Source organism: Mytilus edulis, chromosome 4, assembly GCF_963676685.1.
Source record: "Mytilus edulis chromosome 4, xbMytEdul2.2, whole genome shotgun sequence".
Classification (NCBI taxonomy): Eukaryota; Metazoa; Mollusca; class Bivalvia; order Mytilida; family Mytilidae; genus Mytilus; species Mytilus edulis.
Window position 1 is genome coordinate 93,748,038 of NC_092347.1, and position 17,049 is coordinate 93,765,086.

At 31.9% G+C, this 17,049-nt stretch overlaps 2 protein-coding genes across 6 annotated transcripts in view; one reads left to right on the plus strand and one right to left on the minus strand.

Moving 5' to 3' along the window:
• The first annotated feature begins 4,431 nt into the window (after positions 1–4,431).
• Positions 4,432–12,675, plus strand: LOC139521090 (phospholysine phosphohistidine inorganic pyrophosphate phosphatase-like). Its single transcript, XM_071314363.1, has 7 exons — positions 4,432–4,582; positions 7,006–7,193; positions 7,690–7,843; positions 8,388–8,451; positions 11,049–11,141; positions 11,559–11,650; positions 12,206–12,675. Exons 1-7 carry the CDS (start codon positions 4,476–4,478, stop codon positions 12,291–12,293), a joined length of 786 nt encoding a protein of 261 aa, XP_071170464.1. The 5' UTR covers positions 4,432–4,475; the 3' UTR covers positions 12,294–12,675.
• Positions 12,676–13,570: 895 nt separating this feature from the next.
• LOC139521089 (alanine--tRNA ligase, cytoplasmic-like) overlaps positions 13,571–17,049 on the minus strand; it is a 36,920-nt gene continuing 33,441 nt past the window's right edge. For all 5 annotated transcript variants that reach the window (XM_071314360.1, XM_071314358.1, XM_071314359.1 and 2 more), the window contains exons 22-23: positions 14,326–14,421; positions 13,571–13,767 (exon numbers count right to left, since the gene is read on the minus strand). In XM_071314360.1, the coding sequence (XP_071170461.1) occupies positions 13,597–13,767; positions 14,326–14,421 (267 nt within the window). In that variant the 3' untranslated portion in view covers positions 13,571–13,596. The remainder of the gene's footprint in view (positions 13,768–14,325; positions 14,422–17,049) is intronic.

A 17,049-nucleotide genomic window follows, 5' to 3' on the forward strand; every position in this document is an offset into this window, starting at 1 on the left:
GGCTATCAGGCAAAATTTTGAAAACCAGGGTATTTCAGACAAGGCTTCCAAAATCATTTTGGTGTCTTGGCGAGACAGTACGAAAAAACAATACTTAACTTATGTCAAGCAATGGTTCCGTTTCTGTAGTAAAAGGAAAATTGATCCACTTCAACAAGCTTTAAATGAAGTCTTAGGTTTTTTATAAAGGATTAAGTTATAGTACTATAAACTGTGCAAGATCTGCTTTGTCAGCCTTAGGAATAATGTTTAATGGAGTGACACGCTAAAATCATCAGATTTTTGAAAGGTGTATTTAGTTTGCGACCTTCAGAACCTAGATATAGTGAAACTTGGGACGTATTTAAAGTTTTTATTTTTTTACGGAAGTTATCTATTCGTTGAAAGATTTAATATTAAAGTTAATAATGTTAATTGTTTTATACACGGCTTGCAGGACACAGTCGTTATTTTTGCTATGTTTAGACAATTTAGTAAAAGGAAAGGATAATTATACCTTGTTTTATTCAGGTTTATTAAAACAGAATAGACCTGGGTTTAATGTAAGTTTTGTTGAACTTTTTGCTTATCCTCCAGATAGGAGATTGTGCGTTTTTACTGTATTAAAAGAATATTTGACGAGAACAGCTAAAGCTCGCGGTAATAGTCAGAAGATTTTTATTAGTTATGTGAAACTGTTTATTAAAAGCCGTTTCTAGAGAGACAATTAGCAGATGGGTCAAAACTGTTATGTCCCAATCAGGAGTAAATTTAAAATCATATTCTTCACATAGCACTGGGTCAGCTGTTGTTTCTAAGGCTTTTCATAATCTGGTTCCAGTGGAATGTATTTTACGAAGAGCTGGTTGGACAAGTGAAAAGATGTTTGCTAAATTTTATAAGTAGTCGATCGAGTCAGATGAACGACGTTTTCAGAGAGCTGTTCTGAGAACATAGAATTATTCTTTGGAAAAATTAACTTTGTTTAAAGGAGGGATGTATATATTTATTTTTTTAGGTTTTTATAAAAATAACTTTTTGACTTTTCTCATGGCTTGTGCTCTTTGAAGTCTCATCTAGTCCAAGAAATGGGATGGCGTATTTCAATTCCTAAACTAAACGAGACTTACCTGGCATTTTTTTTTAATATTGAAGTAATGAAAGAACTTTCTGTTCATAAGTTTGCTTACAAAAAAGTTTAAAAGAGGGACGAAAGATACCAGAGGGACAGTCAAACTCATAGATTGAAAATAAACTGACAACGCCATGGCTAAAAATAAACAGACAAATAATAGTACAGAAGACACAACATAGAAAACTAAAGACTAAGCAACAGGAACCCCAACAAAAACTGGGGGTTATCTCAGGTGCTCCGGAAGGGTAAGCATAGCCTGCTCCACATGTGGCACCCGTCGTGTTGCTTATGTTATTATTATTATCTAAAGGTTTAATGGGTTTACACAGATCAAAAAAATTGAATATTTGAAAATGGGAATTGCAAAAAAGAATCTAGTGTTGCGTTTCTAAAGTCGGTCAGTATATTTGTTTTTCTCATTATTAAATGCCGAATTGAGTTGTCTCGTTGACAATCAATGTTCATGTAGATGTAAGAAAACTGTGGTATGGGTGCCAATGAGACAACTCTCCAGCCAAGTCTCAATTTACATTACAAATTGTATCAACATGTCAAATTAACACTAAAGTACGATTTGAGAGTTTTACCAGTTACTTAAAGCTAGTTAAAAACCAAAATAGTCTAATCGAATAATAAAAAAGAATATGCTTCAGAAACTATAATCAACTAAAACACATCTTAGGGATTTAGTGTTTTAATGTCATGGACAGTCAAAGAATACCGTGATGACTTCAGCGATGCCATATAGATAGAGTAATCTCTATAATTTGTAGAATGTGTATTTAACCATCCCATATTAAAAGAATACAAATTGAAATATGTTTTAGTTTGCTGATGAAAAAATCGACATTTGTGCCAATGTGAACTATATTCAAAGATGTACATTGTTAAAATAACCTTTACTTATAGGTTTGTTTAAAAGAGGGACGAAAGATACCAGAGGGACAGTCAAACTCATAGATTGAAAATAAACTGACAACGCCATGGCTAAAAATAAACAGACAAATAATAGTACAGAAGACACAACATAGAAAACTAAAGACTAAGCAACAGGAACCCCAACAAAAACTGGGGGTTATCTCAGGTGCTCCGGAAGGGTAAGCATAGCCTGCTCCACATGTGGCACCCGTCGTGTTGCTTATGTTATTATTATTATCTAAAGGTTCAATGGGTTTACACAGATCACCTTAAGATTTCTGCGCCTTTATTACCAAAAATTTAGGATTTGAAATACCGTTTTTTGTATCTATACTAGAATTTAGAAAAGGTTTTTAGTAATTTATGGTAATGAAATCCCCGAATTAATACTTTACTAGTGATGCATTGATTACGTTCGTAAACATTTTAAAATCTATGACATCACTACACACACGACCCGGCACAACAAACGAGTTGATCGAGCCCGGAATGAAAATCGTCGTCTTAAAAAGGAAAATTAACACTAGGGGATGAAAATTCGTCTGTTTTGTCGTACATTTTAGTATGGAGTTTCCCTTTAGAAATTGAAATATCTAAATCTGAAAAAGGACACCTAAATTATCTGCGCCCATCTGTTTTTTGTTCATAGTTGAGATTAAATTTCTTTTTGTTTATGAAATTGGCAAATTTGATTAAATTAATTTTATTGTGGTTAATTTCGAATAACTGTTGCTTCTTTTAACATTTAATACAGGCGATGAAACAAACGATTCAACTAATAAAATTTTTATTCGGAAATTATCAAAAGCGGATAAAAGAATAAGCCCTTGACACCATTTGCGAGTATGATGGTCTTGTGAAACAATGATAGTCCGTCGGCAGGGGGCGATAAATGACTGACCCGTGTTATATAAGAGAGAGCAATATCTCTTGCACATAAAATTCACCCTTTTAGATTTCGGAAAGAGCAGGCTAAGGCTACAAGGAAGCACTCGCACCCTCAAAGTGGAAACGGATTAATATAAGTTGTAATAACTTGTTTCCCAATCCACTATAAATAAATATGTTTAAACTAAAAGAAAAAGCAGCAGAAAAGACAGTGGTTTAAACTTTTTTTTATTAAATATCTTGTTTCAATCAAAAGAAAGAAAAAATATATTTGCTCCAAGGGGATACTAATGTAAATGAATATTATTTTTCCGTTTTAATTTAACTGTACTTAAAAAAAATGTGTGCCACTTTTGCATTTCGGTTCTATACGTAGCAAGTCAACCAAACCGCTCATATAAATTATGCTGTATGATTGAGCTGCACAAAATAAAAAAAGTACGACGTTATTTATACAATGCATGAAAAATAACGTCTAAATAACGTTACCAAAACTAACACCAACACCGTACGCGACGTCACTGCTGTTTACGTAGTATTTTATAATCAGTCTGGAACCCTATTCGGTATCCCAGTCAGTGCATCGATGGCACTTTTCAAATATTTGAAGTCAAGCTTAACCAAAACTGTCCATGACTAGGCTGTCGAGTTATACAACTTGAGTGTATCCGAAACACATATGAGAGCTCTACAGAAATAGAAAACATAGTATCTTTAATTCTATAACTTTTCAATGAAACAGTCTAGTATCGTGGTTATATAAGACTTTTCATCAAATTAAAATAAATGATAATAGAAAAAGCTTGAAGTTAGCAAACTCTTAAACAAATAAATAGTATCTCTGAATATCAATGCAATATTTGCAACTGGGCGATAAGCAAACGACAATCAATTTTTCTGGTAATGTTCTGTGAACAAATGAAATATCATTTTTAATACTGTGTCAATAGTTGATAGAAAAACGCAAGCCTTAAATCATAGAGTTATCGTTTATATAAGATATTTTGAACAAAAGCTAGTATTCAAATTGAGAGCTGTATAGAATTTAGCAGTTTTAAAAAGTTATTAAGAACTGTGTACAAAGAACGATAAGTGATAAAACAAAAAAATATTTCAGGCTTATCGTCTCTTTTTATGTTGTGTATTGATTTTAGCATACAACTAAAGAATGTAATCTTCCCTAGATTATATAGATAAAGTAAAATATGGTAAAATGATTTAGTTTCTGTTGTATATCTTAGGCTTTATACATCCGATATGAATTGTAATGACAAATAAAAGTCGTATTATTTATTTAATTCGCTCAGCCGAGAAACGTCAATACACTTTTTAAGTTTTCTGTTTTATTGAAATTTGTATGCCCATTTAACCATTGTCGAGTAACGCCTTGAATATTACGCAGTTTGTTCAACTTCTTAACGATTCCATTTAGTTTGTGTTGCATATAAATGTTACCCAAAAGAAAATGAAATTATCATTTTACTAAGTTGACTTACTGTACCAAGAATATTCACTACACCTTGAAAACTGAAAGTAAGAAATAAAAAAATAAATAATGAGTTGGTGTAAAAATGTTAAAGGTGTCCTATTAGATATTACAGGTGTTCTGTTTGAGAGTGGTGCGAGTGAACCAATTAAAGGTTCTATTGAAGCTATTAAAAGGTATGAAAAGATGTAAAAAGTGTCTAGTCCAAATAATTATGACGTCTTGAAAGGCTATTATATTTTTTTGTCGAAGTAAGGCGTCACAGAAAAAAAATATAATAGCCTTTCAAGACGTCATAATTATTTGGACTAAAAAGTGTCACTATCCACAATGATTGAAAATAGGTATAAAAGATAATAATAACTGAATAACTTATCTAGATGATCATAGATCTATAGACTATAGTATAGTATAATATAGGCCTATATTTATGAAATTTTACTTTAGATATGAATGAATGAATAAATTGTTTACTAGATTGCACATAAAAAAATACAATATGAAATATCTTGAGTATGAGTATAGTGATTTATATAACTTCAAATAATTATGAGTCTTGCAAGGCTAATTTAATTTTTTATCTGGGACACCTTTCATTGTCCAAGGCTATTTTGATTTTTTTTTTGCAAGATGTCATAATAGACAACTTTCGAGTTCGATGCATTTCCGTCAAAAACTCTGGTTTTAGTGAACGTCATTTGTGCGTTTAGGGGCGTCGTCACTTCCGTTTCAATGTTGAGCGAGCGGTTGGAAAACTATAATTCTATATTGTACGAATTATTCAGCAAATTAAATTCTGAAAATTGACAATCAGCACTGCTGTCATTAGGGAATTGTCATTAAGTACCTACAGAACAACCATTATTTCTAGTTTATCCTGCACAATGACGATCACTAAGACGCTTGATGAACGTAAATAGTGCAGGGATACAGGCGATCCCCTCTATCTGGTAAATGACGTCATAAAGGCACGCATAATTGACGAGTTTTTGCCGGTGACGGATGAACTCGAAAGTGGTCAATTACATGGAATACCTTATATCATAAAATTGAGAATTGAAATGGGGAATGTGCCAAAGAGACAACAACCCGACCATAGAAAAAAAAACAGCAGAAGGTCACTAACAGGTCTTCAATGAAGCGAAAAATTCCCGCACCCGGAGGCGTCCTCAGCTGGCCCCTAAACAAATATATACTATTTCAGTGATAATGAACGCCATACTAATTTCCAAATTGTATACAAGAAACTAAAATTAAAATAATACAAGACTAACAAAGGCCAGAGGCTCCTGACTTGGGACAGGCGCAAAAATGTGGCGGGGTTAAACATGTTTGTGAGATCTCAACCCTCCCCCTATACCTCTAGCCAATGTAGAAAAGTAAACGCATAACAATATGCACATTAAAATTCAGTTCAAGAGAAGTCCGAGTCTGATATCAGAAGATGTAACCAAAATCATGTGTAGTTGACTGGCAAAAATCTAAAATTCAGTTTGTCAGTTACTTCTACAATATATATACATGATATATTCCAGGTGAAAACAATTTGAATAAATGTTCAATAAAATATAAATCAAAATTAAACTATAGAGGAAGGGAGGGGGGAGGATTTTTTTTTTTTTTTTAATTTATATATATATTTATTGAAATCTTTACATTTGTTAGTTTAAAACATCGATTACCGGTACCTTATCCCGGCCTTGTTAACATTAGTAATGATATTTATATTTCTCTAATTCATCGTAAATTTATCCCTATCTGCACCCATTGTATAAACAAAAATTAATCAACGTATGGTTCGTTTGATCTCAGTTCTTCATTGGTTAAAATCCGATTATGACGTCGAGATTTTCTTTGTTTCCTCTGAATTTCTAATATAACAAACAAAAAATAAACAATTCTTCATAAATGAGATATTACATGTATTTAGTTTTAGATAGGGGGGGGGGGGTCATTTGGGATATGCCCTCTCAGGGACACCCAAAGGGTTTCCTGTCCACAAGTATCAATGATGCACTATCATGTTTTAACTTTTTTTAATATTTATGTATTCATTGTTTATTTTACTTATATGAAACTAAAAAATAATTTTGAAATTAATGTACATTGTATTACATTAATTAGTCCTTCAGAAATACAAGCAGATTTTTATCTGCTGGGGTTAAGCAATGTTGCCAATTGTACAGCTTCCAGTCCTGGTTTGGCCATCTTCTCTAGCCAAGGATATGGTCCAGCCTGGATTGTAACGCTTGCAATGTAAATATAACGGAATTTGATGAGACTGTTGTACAAAGTAAGAGGTTTAGCTCTATAAAACCAGGTTCAATCCACCATTTTCTACATTTGAATATGCCTGTACCAAGTCAGGAGTATAACAGTTGTTGTCCATTCATTTTTGATGTGTTTTGTCATTTGATTTTGCCATGTGATTAGGGACTTTCGGATTTGATTTTCCTCAGAGTTCAGTAATTTTGTGATTTTACTTTTTGGCTGTTAAAATTTGGTTTGGGTGGTAGTAAAAATGTACATCTAATCTATAGGTGACTCAGTCATACAGAATTGTTTTGGCCAGTTACTTTTTATTAGTATTTTATTTTAGATTAAAGGACAGTAAAATTCCAGTGAGATTTTGTACAAATGAAACAACGAAGACCAGACAGAAACTTTTACAGAAATTACACATTATTGGGTTTTCTATGACCGAAGAGGATGTATTTCCCCCAATACCAGCCTGTTGTCAAATCTTGAAGTCTAGAGGGCTCAGGCCACATCTTGTTGTAAATCCAGGTATAGTTTGACCAGTATTGTCCAGTTCAAACAATAGCGTATATATAAAGAAAGGTTAGCAAATGGCAACTATATATAAAATTTCACAATACAAGTCAGTAAGTCTTGTATTTTCAAAAAAAGAATGGGGTTAAAAATATATACAACATAATGAACTGATTACTAGATTTTTAAGAGACTGTATTACTTGCTTTCCTTTCCAGCCATCTTTGCTGTCATTAATTTTTTCTCATTATAATCATGTTCTTGATATACATTTAGTTAAGGGAATAGTTTTACATATTCACGACTATTCATTTTCACAGTATTTGTCCTCTCAAAAAAATCACTCTTGAAAAATTAATTTGTTTACAGTATTGATTGTTGATTTAAGCAATAATTCAAATCAATTTCTAAATTTCTATAAAAATAAACAATATTGTATAATACACAGATTATAATTGATTGCAAGTTATGATACATGTGTATGACTTTTGAGAAAATTTACAATTAACAGATGCCCTGTCAGATTTTAGTGATGTTAATCAAGAGAACCCTAACTGTGTGGTACTAGGAGATGCTACAGACAACTTCTCATATCAGAATCTCAACAAAGCTTTCCAACTCCTCATGTCCCTAGAAACACCCGTCCTGTTTGCTCTTGGAGGAGGGTAAATATATCCATATTGTACATGTATAAATTATTATAAATGTTTACTCGAATGCTGAAAAAAAAAGTTGCTATCAAATTTCCTACAAAAAAGATCAAGAGCTTCCTGCAATGTACTTACATGACTAACATGTGAACATGCTTTACCATGTAATGTATTTTAAGATTAATTTTTCTTTAACTTCCTGCTAACAAAATAATCAATGTGGGTTATTGTTAGTGAGCAATAGCTTACAGTTCTATTTGTCTTGGTGATGTGTTGGGTTTTTTTTTGGGAAAGTTTTAGTGTTTTAATTGCATATTCTTTTATGTTTCAACTAATTATTGAAGCTCTAGAATCATCATATTTAATCTTAAAAGTTATGCTGCAAGAACTATTGAAAAATGGTATATTGCTTAAAAATGTTGAGGAAATGAATAACATACAATCAAAAATATTTAGATAAGTTATGAAGACAAACAATCTCAAATATTTAAAATAATTTTTTATTCTTTATGTGTATACAGAATATTACAGATATAATTTTTCAATTAATATTTTGCAGGAAATATTACAAGGAAGGCTCAGACTTAACATTAGATGTTGGACCTTTTGCAAAAGCACTTGAGGTAAAATCTCAACCACTTATTTAGTCCATGGGGCCACAATTAAAAAAAATTTGGTTTGCCGAAACCCTACCCAAAGGTTGAGACAGTGGGTAGGTAAGTAGGCATTTTTTTTTTTTTTTTCAAAAATAGAAATTGAAGTATCAGGTGTTTATTAGTCTTCATGCCTATCTGTTTAAAAAAAAACTTCTTCAAATCAGGACAATAAAAGAATTTGAGTAGGCAGTTTTTTTCTGGGTAGGTAGCGTTTGGGCAAACAAACCTATTCTTTTTTTTTTGGCCTGGGTGGTATACTGTATTTACCTTTGTCTGTCCACAACTTGTGTAACATTTTACTCAGGATCTGTATTGTAAAATGATTTGAATTTTGACATGGAGTTACATAACTGATTATTTTTAATTTTTATTTCTCTGTTGAAAACTTAGGTTATCTCCCTTAGAACACAGTTAGAACAGCATTATGTATATCGTACCACTATAGGAAGTACACCACTAATTAATGGCCCCATTGCTTTCTATGTTAAATTCCTCAATTTCGAGTGGTCACAGCTCTTTTATCTTAAGTTCAAATAAAGTGACAATCATTGCATGTCAAAGCAACACCTTCTGGTGTCCTGTACTGAAAAAATCAACACACCTTACATTGCATATAAGAAAGAACTGGTTCCCGGAACTTCGGATGTACCAAAACAGGTACTTCCGATCTGACAAAAAGGCAAAATGTACCCTCCTTTTTAAATTTCATGCCATTTTTTTATTATTCAAATTTATCAGTCAAAAATTGTTCTGCAATGATCACCAGTCATGCAGCTTTCATTTGATACCAAAATTAATAAAATATTCTAAATATATTGAAAGTTATGTCCATGCGTAGGAACTATTTTGTGTTAAATATGTACTACTTTCTGGTATGTGCTTTCTGGCCGGGCCTAAATTAGTGGTGTTACACCTATAACAGAACCAAACTTGCTATATTGACTTGCGCATTACTTTATTTCATTCTATGATCTATTTCAAGCAATAAAAAACATATAAAGCTTTAGTCCAAATACTATTTTATTAATTTTAAGCTCAAATTGGACTGGTAGTAACATATGGGTTATTCAAAGAAAACTGCATATGGATATTACCATTGGCCAATATACCTTTTTTATTCTCAATATTGTTGTTTTATTTATTAATTTCTATTAGGAAAGCTATGTGCTTACTAATAGTCATATTTTTATCAGAGGTTCTTCATTAAATAAAAATATATCAGTTTAAACTTAAGACATAAATGAGAAATTATCCCCCCTTTTTTCTTGAAACTGGAAAAGGGCTTTTTTTTTGTATATACCATAATTCTGTGGTAAAACATAGATTAATAAGAGCAATTTATATATCCCTCAGCTAGATAACTTGCTAAACTGGTTCAAAATTGCATGTACAGTGAGATTTTAGAATTCTTATATGAGTATGTACCATTTGCCTTGATTGTAAAAGGCTACCATAAGAAAAACAAAAAAACTTGAAAAATCATAAGATTATTTTGACCAAGAGCTATTTTGTTCCATATACAAGTCATAAAATACTTGTTTTATTGATTTCAATCAGAAAAAATGCAAAAATAAGAACTTGGAGTCAAGTCTTAACTGCATGCATGCTGTATGACCATAAAAGGCTAACATACTTGAGTATGCCAATTTAAGAGCTTAAATTTCCCATAAGCAGGACGGTTGACCAAAAAAAGATGATTAAACATGATTACTAACATCAAATTGGACTTATTTTCATTGGAATAGGTACAACTTCTAAAAATTGGATTTCTGGTGATTCTCTGTAATAGGAAGTACACCACTAATTAATGGCCCCATTGCTTTCTATGTTAAATTCCTCAATTTCGAGTGGTCACAGCTCTTTTATCTTAAGTTCAAATAAAGTGACAATCATTGCATGTCAAAGCAACACCTTCTGGTGTCCTGTACTGAAAAAATCAACACACCTTACATTGCATATAAGAAAGAACTGGTTCCCGGAACTTCGGATGTACCAAAACAGGTACTTCCGATCTGACAAAAAGGCAAAATGTACCCTCCTTTTTAAATTTCATGCCATTTTTTTATTATTCAAATTTATCAGTCAAAAATTGTTCTGCAATGATCACCAGTCATGCAGCTTTCATATGATACCAAAATTAATAAAATATTCTAAATATATTGAAAGTTATGTCCATGCGTAGGAACTATTTTGTGTTAAATATGTACTACTTTCTGGTATGTGCTTTCTGGCTGGGCCTGAATTAGTGGTGTTACACCTATACAAACTTCAGAGAGGATTCAATGTTCAAATGCATGCTGTATAAAAAGCTTGAGTAAGGCTGTTCCAGATTTAAATGTATGAGTGGATTGGAGGCACTCAAAGTAATAAATATGGCTGGTTTCATTTTCTTTCAAATTATGTAAGAATTATAAATATAAAAGTGAAAATGTTATAGTTTTGTGTCTATAAAAGTGCCTACCAATGCCCTAAATGTGATAAAATTTGGAACAGTCTTTAGTGTATACTTAAAAATATGAAAGAAGTTTTGACCTTGAACTTGTTTTAGGCTTGTTTCCTTACAGTATGCTTGTGATGTGGAAGCAGAAATAGTTGGTAAACCATCCAAATCCTTCTTTGGTGCAGTCCTTCAAGATCTAGGACAACCACCAGAGTGTGTAAGTAGGAATATCTCTGTGATTTGCAACTGTCACTGATCTGCACTTCCACTGAATATTTTAACAAATTGTAGTTTGTTTATTAAACGTAAACAAACTAAATCATTGCTAAATATGATAATCCACATAGCATACTAGACTATGAATAAGCAGTCAACAGTGTTACGAGCAATATAAAATAATACACCCAAAAGGCTAAGTGTCTTGCTTCTGTCTTCAGCTGTAATGAATGACTGGTTTAACTGGACAATGCATTGGTGGGTGGGGTGTCAATAATTGATGTAGGATAGCTAATATTATGATTGATCAATTTTTATTACAGATTGGGAATAAAAAATATGATACACATTAAAAATTAAAGTAATTATAATAAGCATGATTTACATATACTCATAATCAGACTCTTATATTTTATAGGTAGTAATGATTGGTGATGACATTGTAAATGATGTAGGTGGTGCTCAGTCATGTGGCATGAGAGGTGTACAAGTTCGGACTGGAAAATACAGGTAATTAAAAAACAAAACCACCTTCAACTTCACCCAATAGCCATGCAGTATAACACAAAACTATTTTTTTTAATCTTGAATAGCATTAAACAGAATAAAAAATATACATCAATATCATAATAATGTACAAAATTCTTTTATCACTTGTAAATTTGTTGTTATAAAAGTTGTTTTCAGTCTTTTAAAAGAACAGATTATGTTTATTTTCAAAAAAAAGTTTCAAATATGGTTTAACTATTCAGTCTTGTAATAAAAAAGAGTAGAAGTAATTGTGTTTGAAAATGCATGAAAACATTGTGTTTCTATTTGGTTGAAATTTTTCTGTAGAAAGAATCAAATTAAAATTATTGATCTGTATCTGAAATATTGTTGTTTAAATCATATCTAGACAACTTTTTCAAAGAAATAATGAAGGGGCATTCTTCCACAAACAATTGTACTGCTATTTGCAAAAGAACCAAGTTTTTTTTCAAACAAACAGAATGAAATTGCATTAAAGAATGGTAGTGTTTTACAGAAAAAGTCTTCACTTGATTTTTCTTTAATTCATTTCAGGCCATCTGATGAAAACCACCCAACAGTAAAGGCTGATGGTTATGTGGATAATTTAGCACAAGCTATAGACCTTATTTTACAATCCTGATGTAATAAACATACTCATTACTTTGGAGTTATACATATCTGAGAATTGACATGACATTACTTTTGACTTTCAAAGAATTAACTAACTTTCCTAGATATGTTTTGTCAGGATTTATTTGTAGAAGTATGTTCATTTTAACTTGCTGGTCTTTATCTTGATCTCTCTCTGGGAGTCAGTTTTGTGAATCTTTCTTAGAGAACTAACTTCTTACTAGATTATTATATTGTATATGAATAAAAATAGAGTATTGGAAAAATTCCTTCCAAAAATAAGAACATTGACTGAACTACATGGCCTTTACGCCATAATACTTAACTCTATAAGGTCAAGAAATTGTAAGACATTTGTATCCATGTTAAATGGAATAAAGGAATTAAGATGGCTGAGACTTAACTTAATGTAACATTAACTCCTTATTGGATTAGTTATGTTATGGAATAAACTATACCCCATGCTGGAAATGGGGGCTACATTACAATCACTTTGTCTATTTTTTTTTCCAACAAATAATTTCATTGGAAACCAATAAATTGAATGACTTCATGTTTGGTTAGCAGCTTGACAGTGATGAGTTATAATGTGTGAGCAGATTTTCAAATCTGACAGATACCTACTTCCTGATTGTCAATATTGTGAAATTTTCACTATGGTGTTTGAGCAATAAAATTGTCATCACACATTTCTTCAATAGTACAGAATAGAATGACTACATATTTGGTAGCAAGTTGAAATGTGTGCACCCTTTTTGATCTATCGACACCTACTCCCTGTTTTTCAATACTTTGAATTATGAGTGTGTGTGAATGCTTAAGACATTGTATGCATTCCTGTTACTAAGGGTAAAGTTTTAATTGTTGGAACATTTGCTTCAATGGGTGTTGGTCCTATATAAATGTTGTTTGTTGGGATGATTTAGTTAAAAAAAAAATACCCTCAAAGTTGCCATGTTTAACATTCTGTATGTGCCTGTTTCCATGTCTGTAGTGTGTAATTCAGTGGTTGTTGTTTGTTGCTGTATATCATATTTGTTTTCTGTTTATTGTTTTGTTAGTTTTCTCCTTTTAATTGTTTTGCATTTGTCATTTTTGTGCCCTTTATATCTGACTTAGTGGTATGGGTTTAATTTCTTTTTGTTTAAGGCTGTGCAGTGACCTATAGTTGTCTACTTCTATGTTATAAGGTACAAGACCATTTTTAGTGCCCAGTTTTAGATTTACAGTTTTCTGTGAGCCACAGAAAAGGAGAAAGAAATATCATCATAATAGATGTAGTAAAAATTCTTTAAAATGTAATAATTTTATTATCAACTAAAAACACTCTGTAATTTTTCACAAATAGCTTCACTTTTTTCTAAAGCTTTACGTTTTAATGTTATTATCAGAAAGGAACAGTTCTTCTTCACTTTTTTCTTTAACTTTACATCACTGTCAACACTTTTCAACACTGTCTCAAAACCATCATCTAATTCTATGTTCTAAAAAAGACATAAATATATATAAAACATTGGGTCAATATAATTATACTCTCTAAACACCAAAAAAGTAAGGCAACAATTAATGTATACATTACATTAGATACAAAATTAAAATAAAACTATATCTTCTAAACATGGCATTTATATAATTGTAAAATTATTGACTTTTCAGTTGGTCTTATATAAGTCATCAACTAAAATATTTAACAGCAACAAGCATTCTACAACAGTTTCGTTGACTTGAATCTGTCATGTAATTGTCAGAATCTTTGATGTTGTAATCATAATGTTATAAAGTAGTTTTTTCAAACTTTCTCCCACAATGGTGGCCATACTAGTATTTGAATGTTTTAGAGGTTATCAGGTTGAAACAGTTTTGATATCTAATGTCTTTTTGAAAACCCTTTATTATCTGACAAGGTCATCTACATTGTAGTTCATTTGATACAGGCAATTTCCTTGTGTTTGATGCTTTGTGTTAACCAATCTCATATTTAATGAAAAAAAGACTTAAATAGGAAAGAACAAGGAAAGAAGAACAATATCAGTATCAATTACCTCATTTAAACATACAACTATTGATAAATTTTTGTCCCGAGTTGAAACAACTGCTACTGGTCTGCTTGAGTTCATATCTAGTAAAACTTGCTGAATCTGAAATCAAAATTTGGATTTTTTTTGGTTTCCATTAGAAACTTGCATTATGAAAGGAAAGCAATATAGGCGAGTGATATGAGAGCCAAATTTACATTTTTAATGCACCTACCTAACACAAGGCTAAATTATATATCACTAGAAAGCTAAGAATGTGTACTTTCTAAATATCTCGGTCGTCAAAAGAAATTATGGTGCATTTTGTTTTAAATCGAGGTCAAAGATCATGGGTGCAATTTCAATTCACGGATACTTCCAGTTGTAAAATCGAGTCATAACAAATGCAAAAACGAAACAATTTTATAGGAATGCTGTATTGCTGTTGGGAAAATATATTTCTATCATAATATTAATTAATTTTGGTTGATATTAACGGTAACACATGTTACATAACGTTTTCTCTCGGAGTCTTTGAAAATCAACCATTTAAGTCACACAAATGTATCTGTAGTCGCCATTGCATTATCTTAATCTTATAATACCTCCATATCATTTGATTGCACGTATTTACAAACAAACATATATATGCAAATTTGATATAAATAATCCGAAACAAAATATTTGAAGCAAGAGGAAAATATAACATATGACGTATTTTTAATTGTTTAGAAAAGTCCCATGATGAGCTGTTCATTAAAATTGAGGAAGCGTACTATGGTCTCCTGTTAGTTTGAAAGCCTGCCAACCGCTTCAAGATCAGACAACCATAGAGCAGATTTTCTTTTATTATTGTAGTGCAATATGTTGATATATAAAAAAGAAGATGTGGTATGATTGCCAATGAGACAACTATCCACAAAAGACCAAAATGACACAGACATTCTCAACTCAAACATCACTAAATCAGATATGATAAGAGTACTAACAAACATAACTAAAATGAGTAAAGTGCTACTAGTATATTTATATCAACAAATTGATAGTTTTAATATAAAACATCACAAGGAAAATATGATCACTCATTGTACGTCAAACTGTGTTTGATTTTACCTCAGTCGGCCGCCGTGTATCTTGAGATATATAATTAATCAAACAACACTTGACAAAGTAGTTTGTACTCTTTTTAAATTACGCTAGTGATGACGTTCGGCTAGTTTGGCACTAAGTATTACTTTTTTTTTTATCTTGTTTCACCGCTTCAAACGGAGGACAAGGCTATCCTAATATTGAACCTTTTATTTGGCTTTCTGATGTTAAAATCCCGTTAGCGTATAACCTAAATGATCGAAACGTCGGACCAATGAGATGTTGGACCATTAAGGTGTCGGAATATTGCGATATCGGAATATTATAGCATCATTTAAACTTGTAATCTCATCATTCTTATCGGTCAACATATCCATACAAAGACAACTTCCTTGGCATGGGCATATATCAGTACAGTAGAGGTTTTGCTCAATTCGGACACAAGATCTACTATATACAGATTGAATTAAAAATTTGGAATGGACATGAGGGATTTGTCAAAGAGACACTGGTCAACGCGCTTAAAAGCAGGCAACGGCCAAAAAACACCAATGGGTCGTTAATGCAGCAAGAAACTCCCAAACTGGAGGCGTTCTTCAACTGGCCCCTACACAAAAATGTACTAGTTTGAAATGATAATGGACGTCATACTAAGCTTAGAAATATACTCAAAAAGTTAAAATAAAAGTTATACAAAACTAAGAAAGGCCAGAGGCTCCTGACTTGGGACAGGCGCAAAATTGCTGCGGGGTTAAATATGTTTTTGGAAATCTCAACCCTCCCCCTATACCTATACCAAAGCGTGAACAGATCAAATCTTGTAGAAAGTTCAATGACATCATACCGGACCGATGTTGCCTTTTAACCAACCAAAGTCATACGGAGATCTGTTATTGTTTCTGTAGTTAGGTCGACATTGTCTTGGATAAAATTTTAACCCCCAGAAGAAAAATAATGCCATGTAGAATGGATGCCCCATTTTTATTGTTTCTAATCTCCTGATCAGTCAAACTTGTTGATAGTTATCAAAGGTGTGTCCATAAATACGGTGCATTTGTAGTGATAAACCTAAATGAAAAAGAGTTAAAAAAATATTTATAGATAATATACATTCTACTAAAGCCATACGTCTAAGAACTTTGTCAATAGGAATATCGTACGCTTTATTAACTGCCGCAGATGTGTCATCATCTAAAAGCTTAAGACAATACAGAAATGTTTTTAAAGCAGATGGCATAATTTCAATTGAATAATCCAGTGAAATGTTTTTAGATAATGGATAAGGTGATTGGATTACAACTCTACCCTATATCTGCTTCCGTAAAATACTAGTAGCTGCTTAAAGTGCTTGCAACCAGTTTCGCAGTCACTGCTCAGATCTTTAATTTTGACAGACCGTATATCACAGTCATTTTAAACGGGTAATTTTCCGTCATTACGGCATAAGACAAAATTATAGAGCTACTGTATACAATATTGGATGCACCTTGGCCTTGTTGACGCTGTATACATGTAACTATAAATTGACCATGGTTTTTTAGTTTTTGTTGAAGCTGATCATAAGTTGTGTAAGTTTCTCGGCGGCGATCCTCTGGCAGAAATTAAGCCCGGTTCACGGATCAAATAATTAAAGTTGTTAACCAGAATACTTCCTTGTGTACA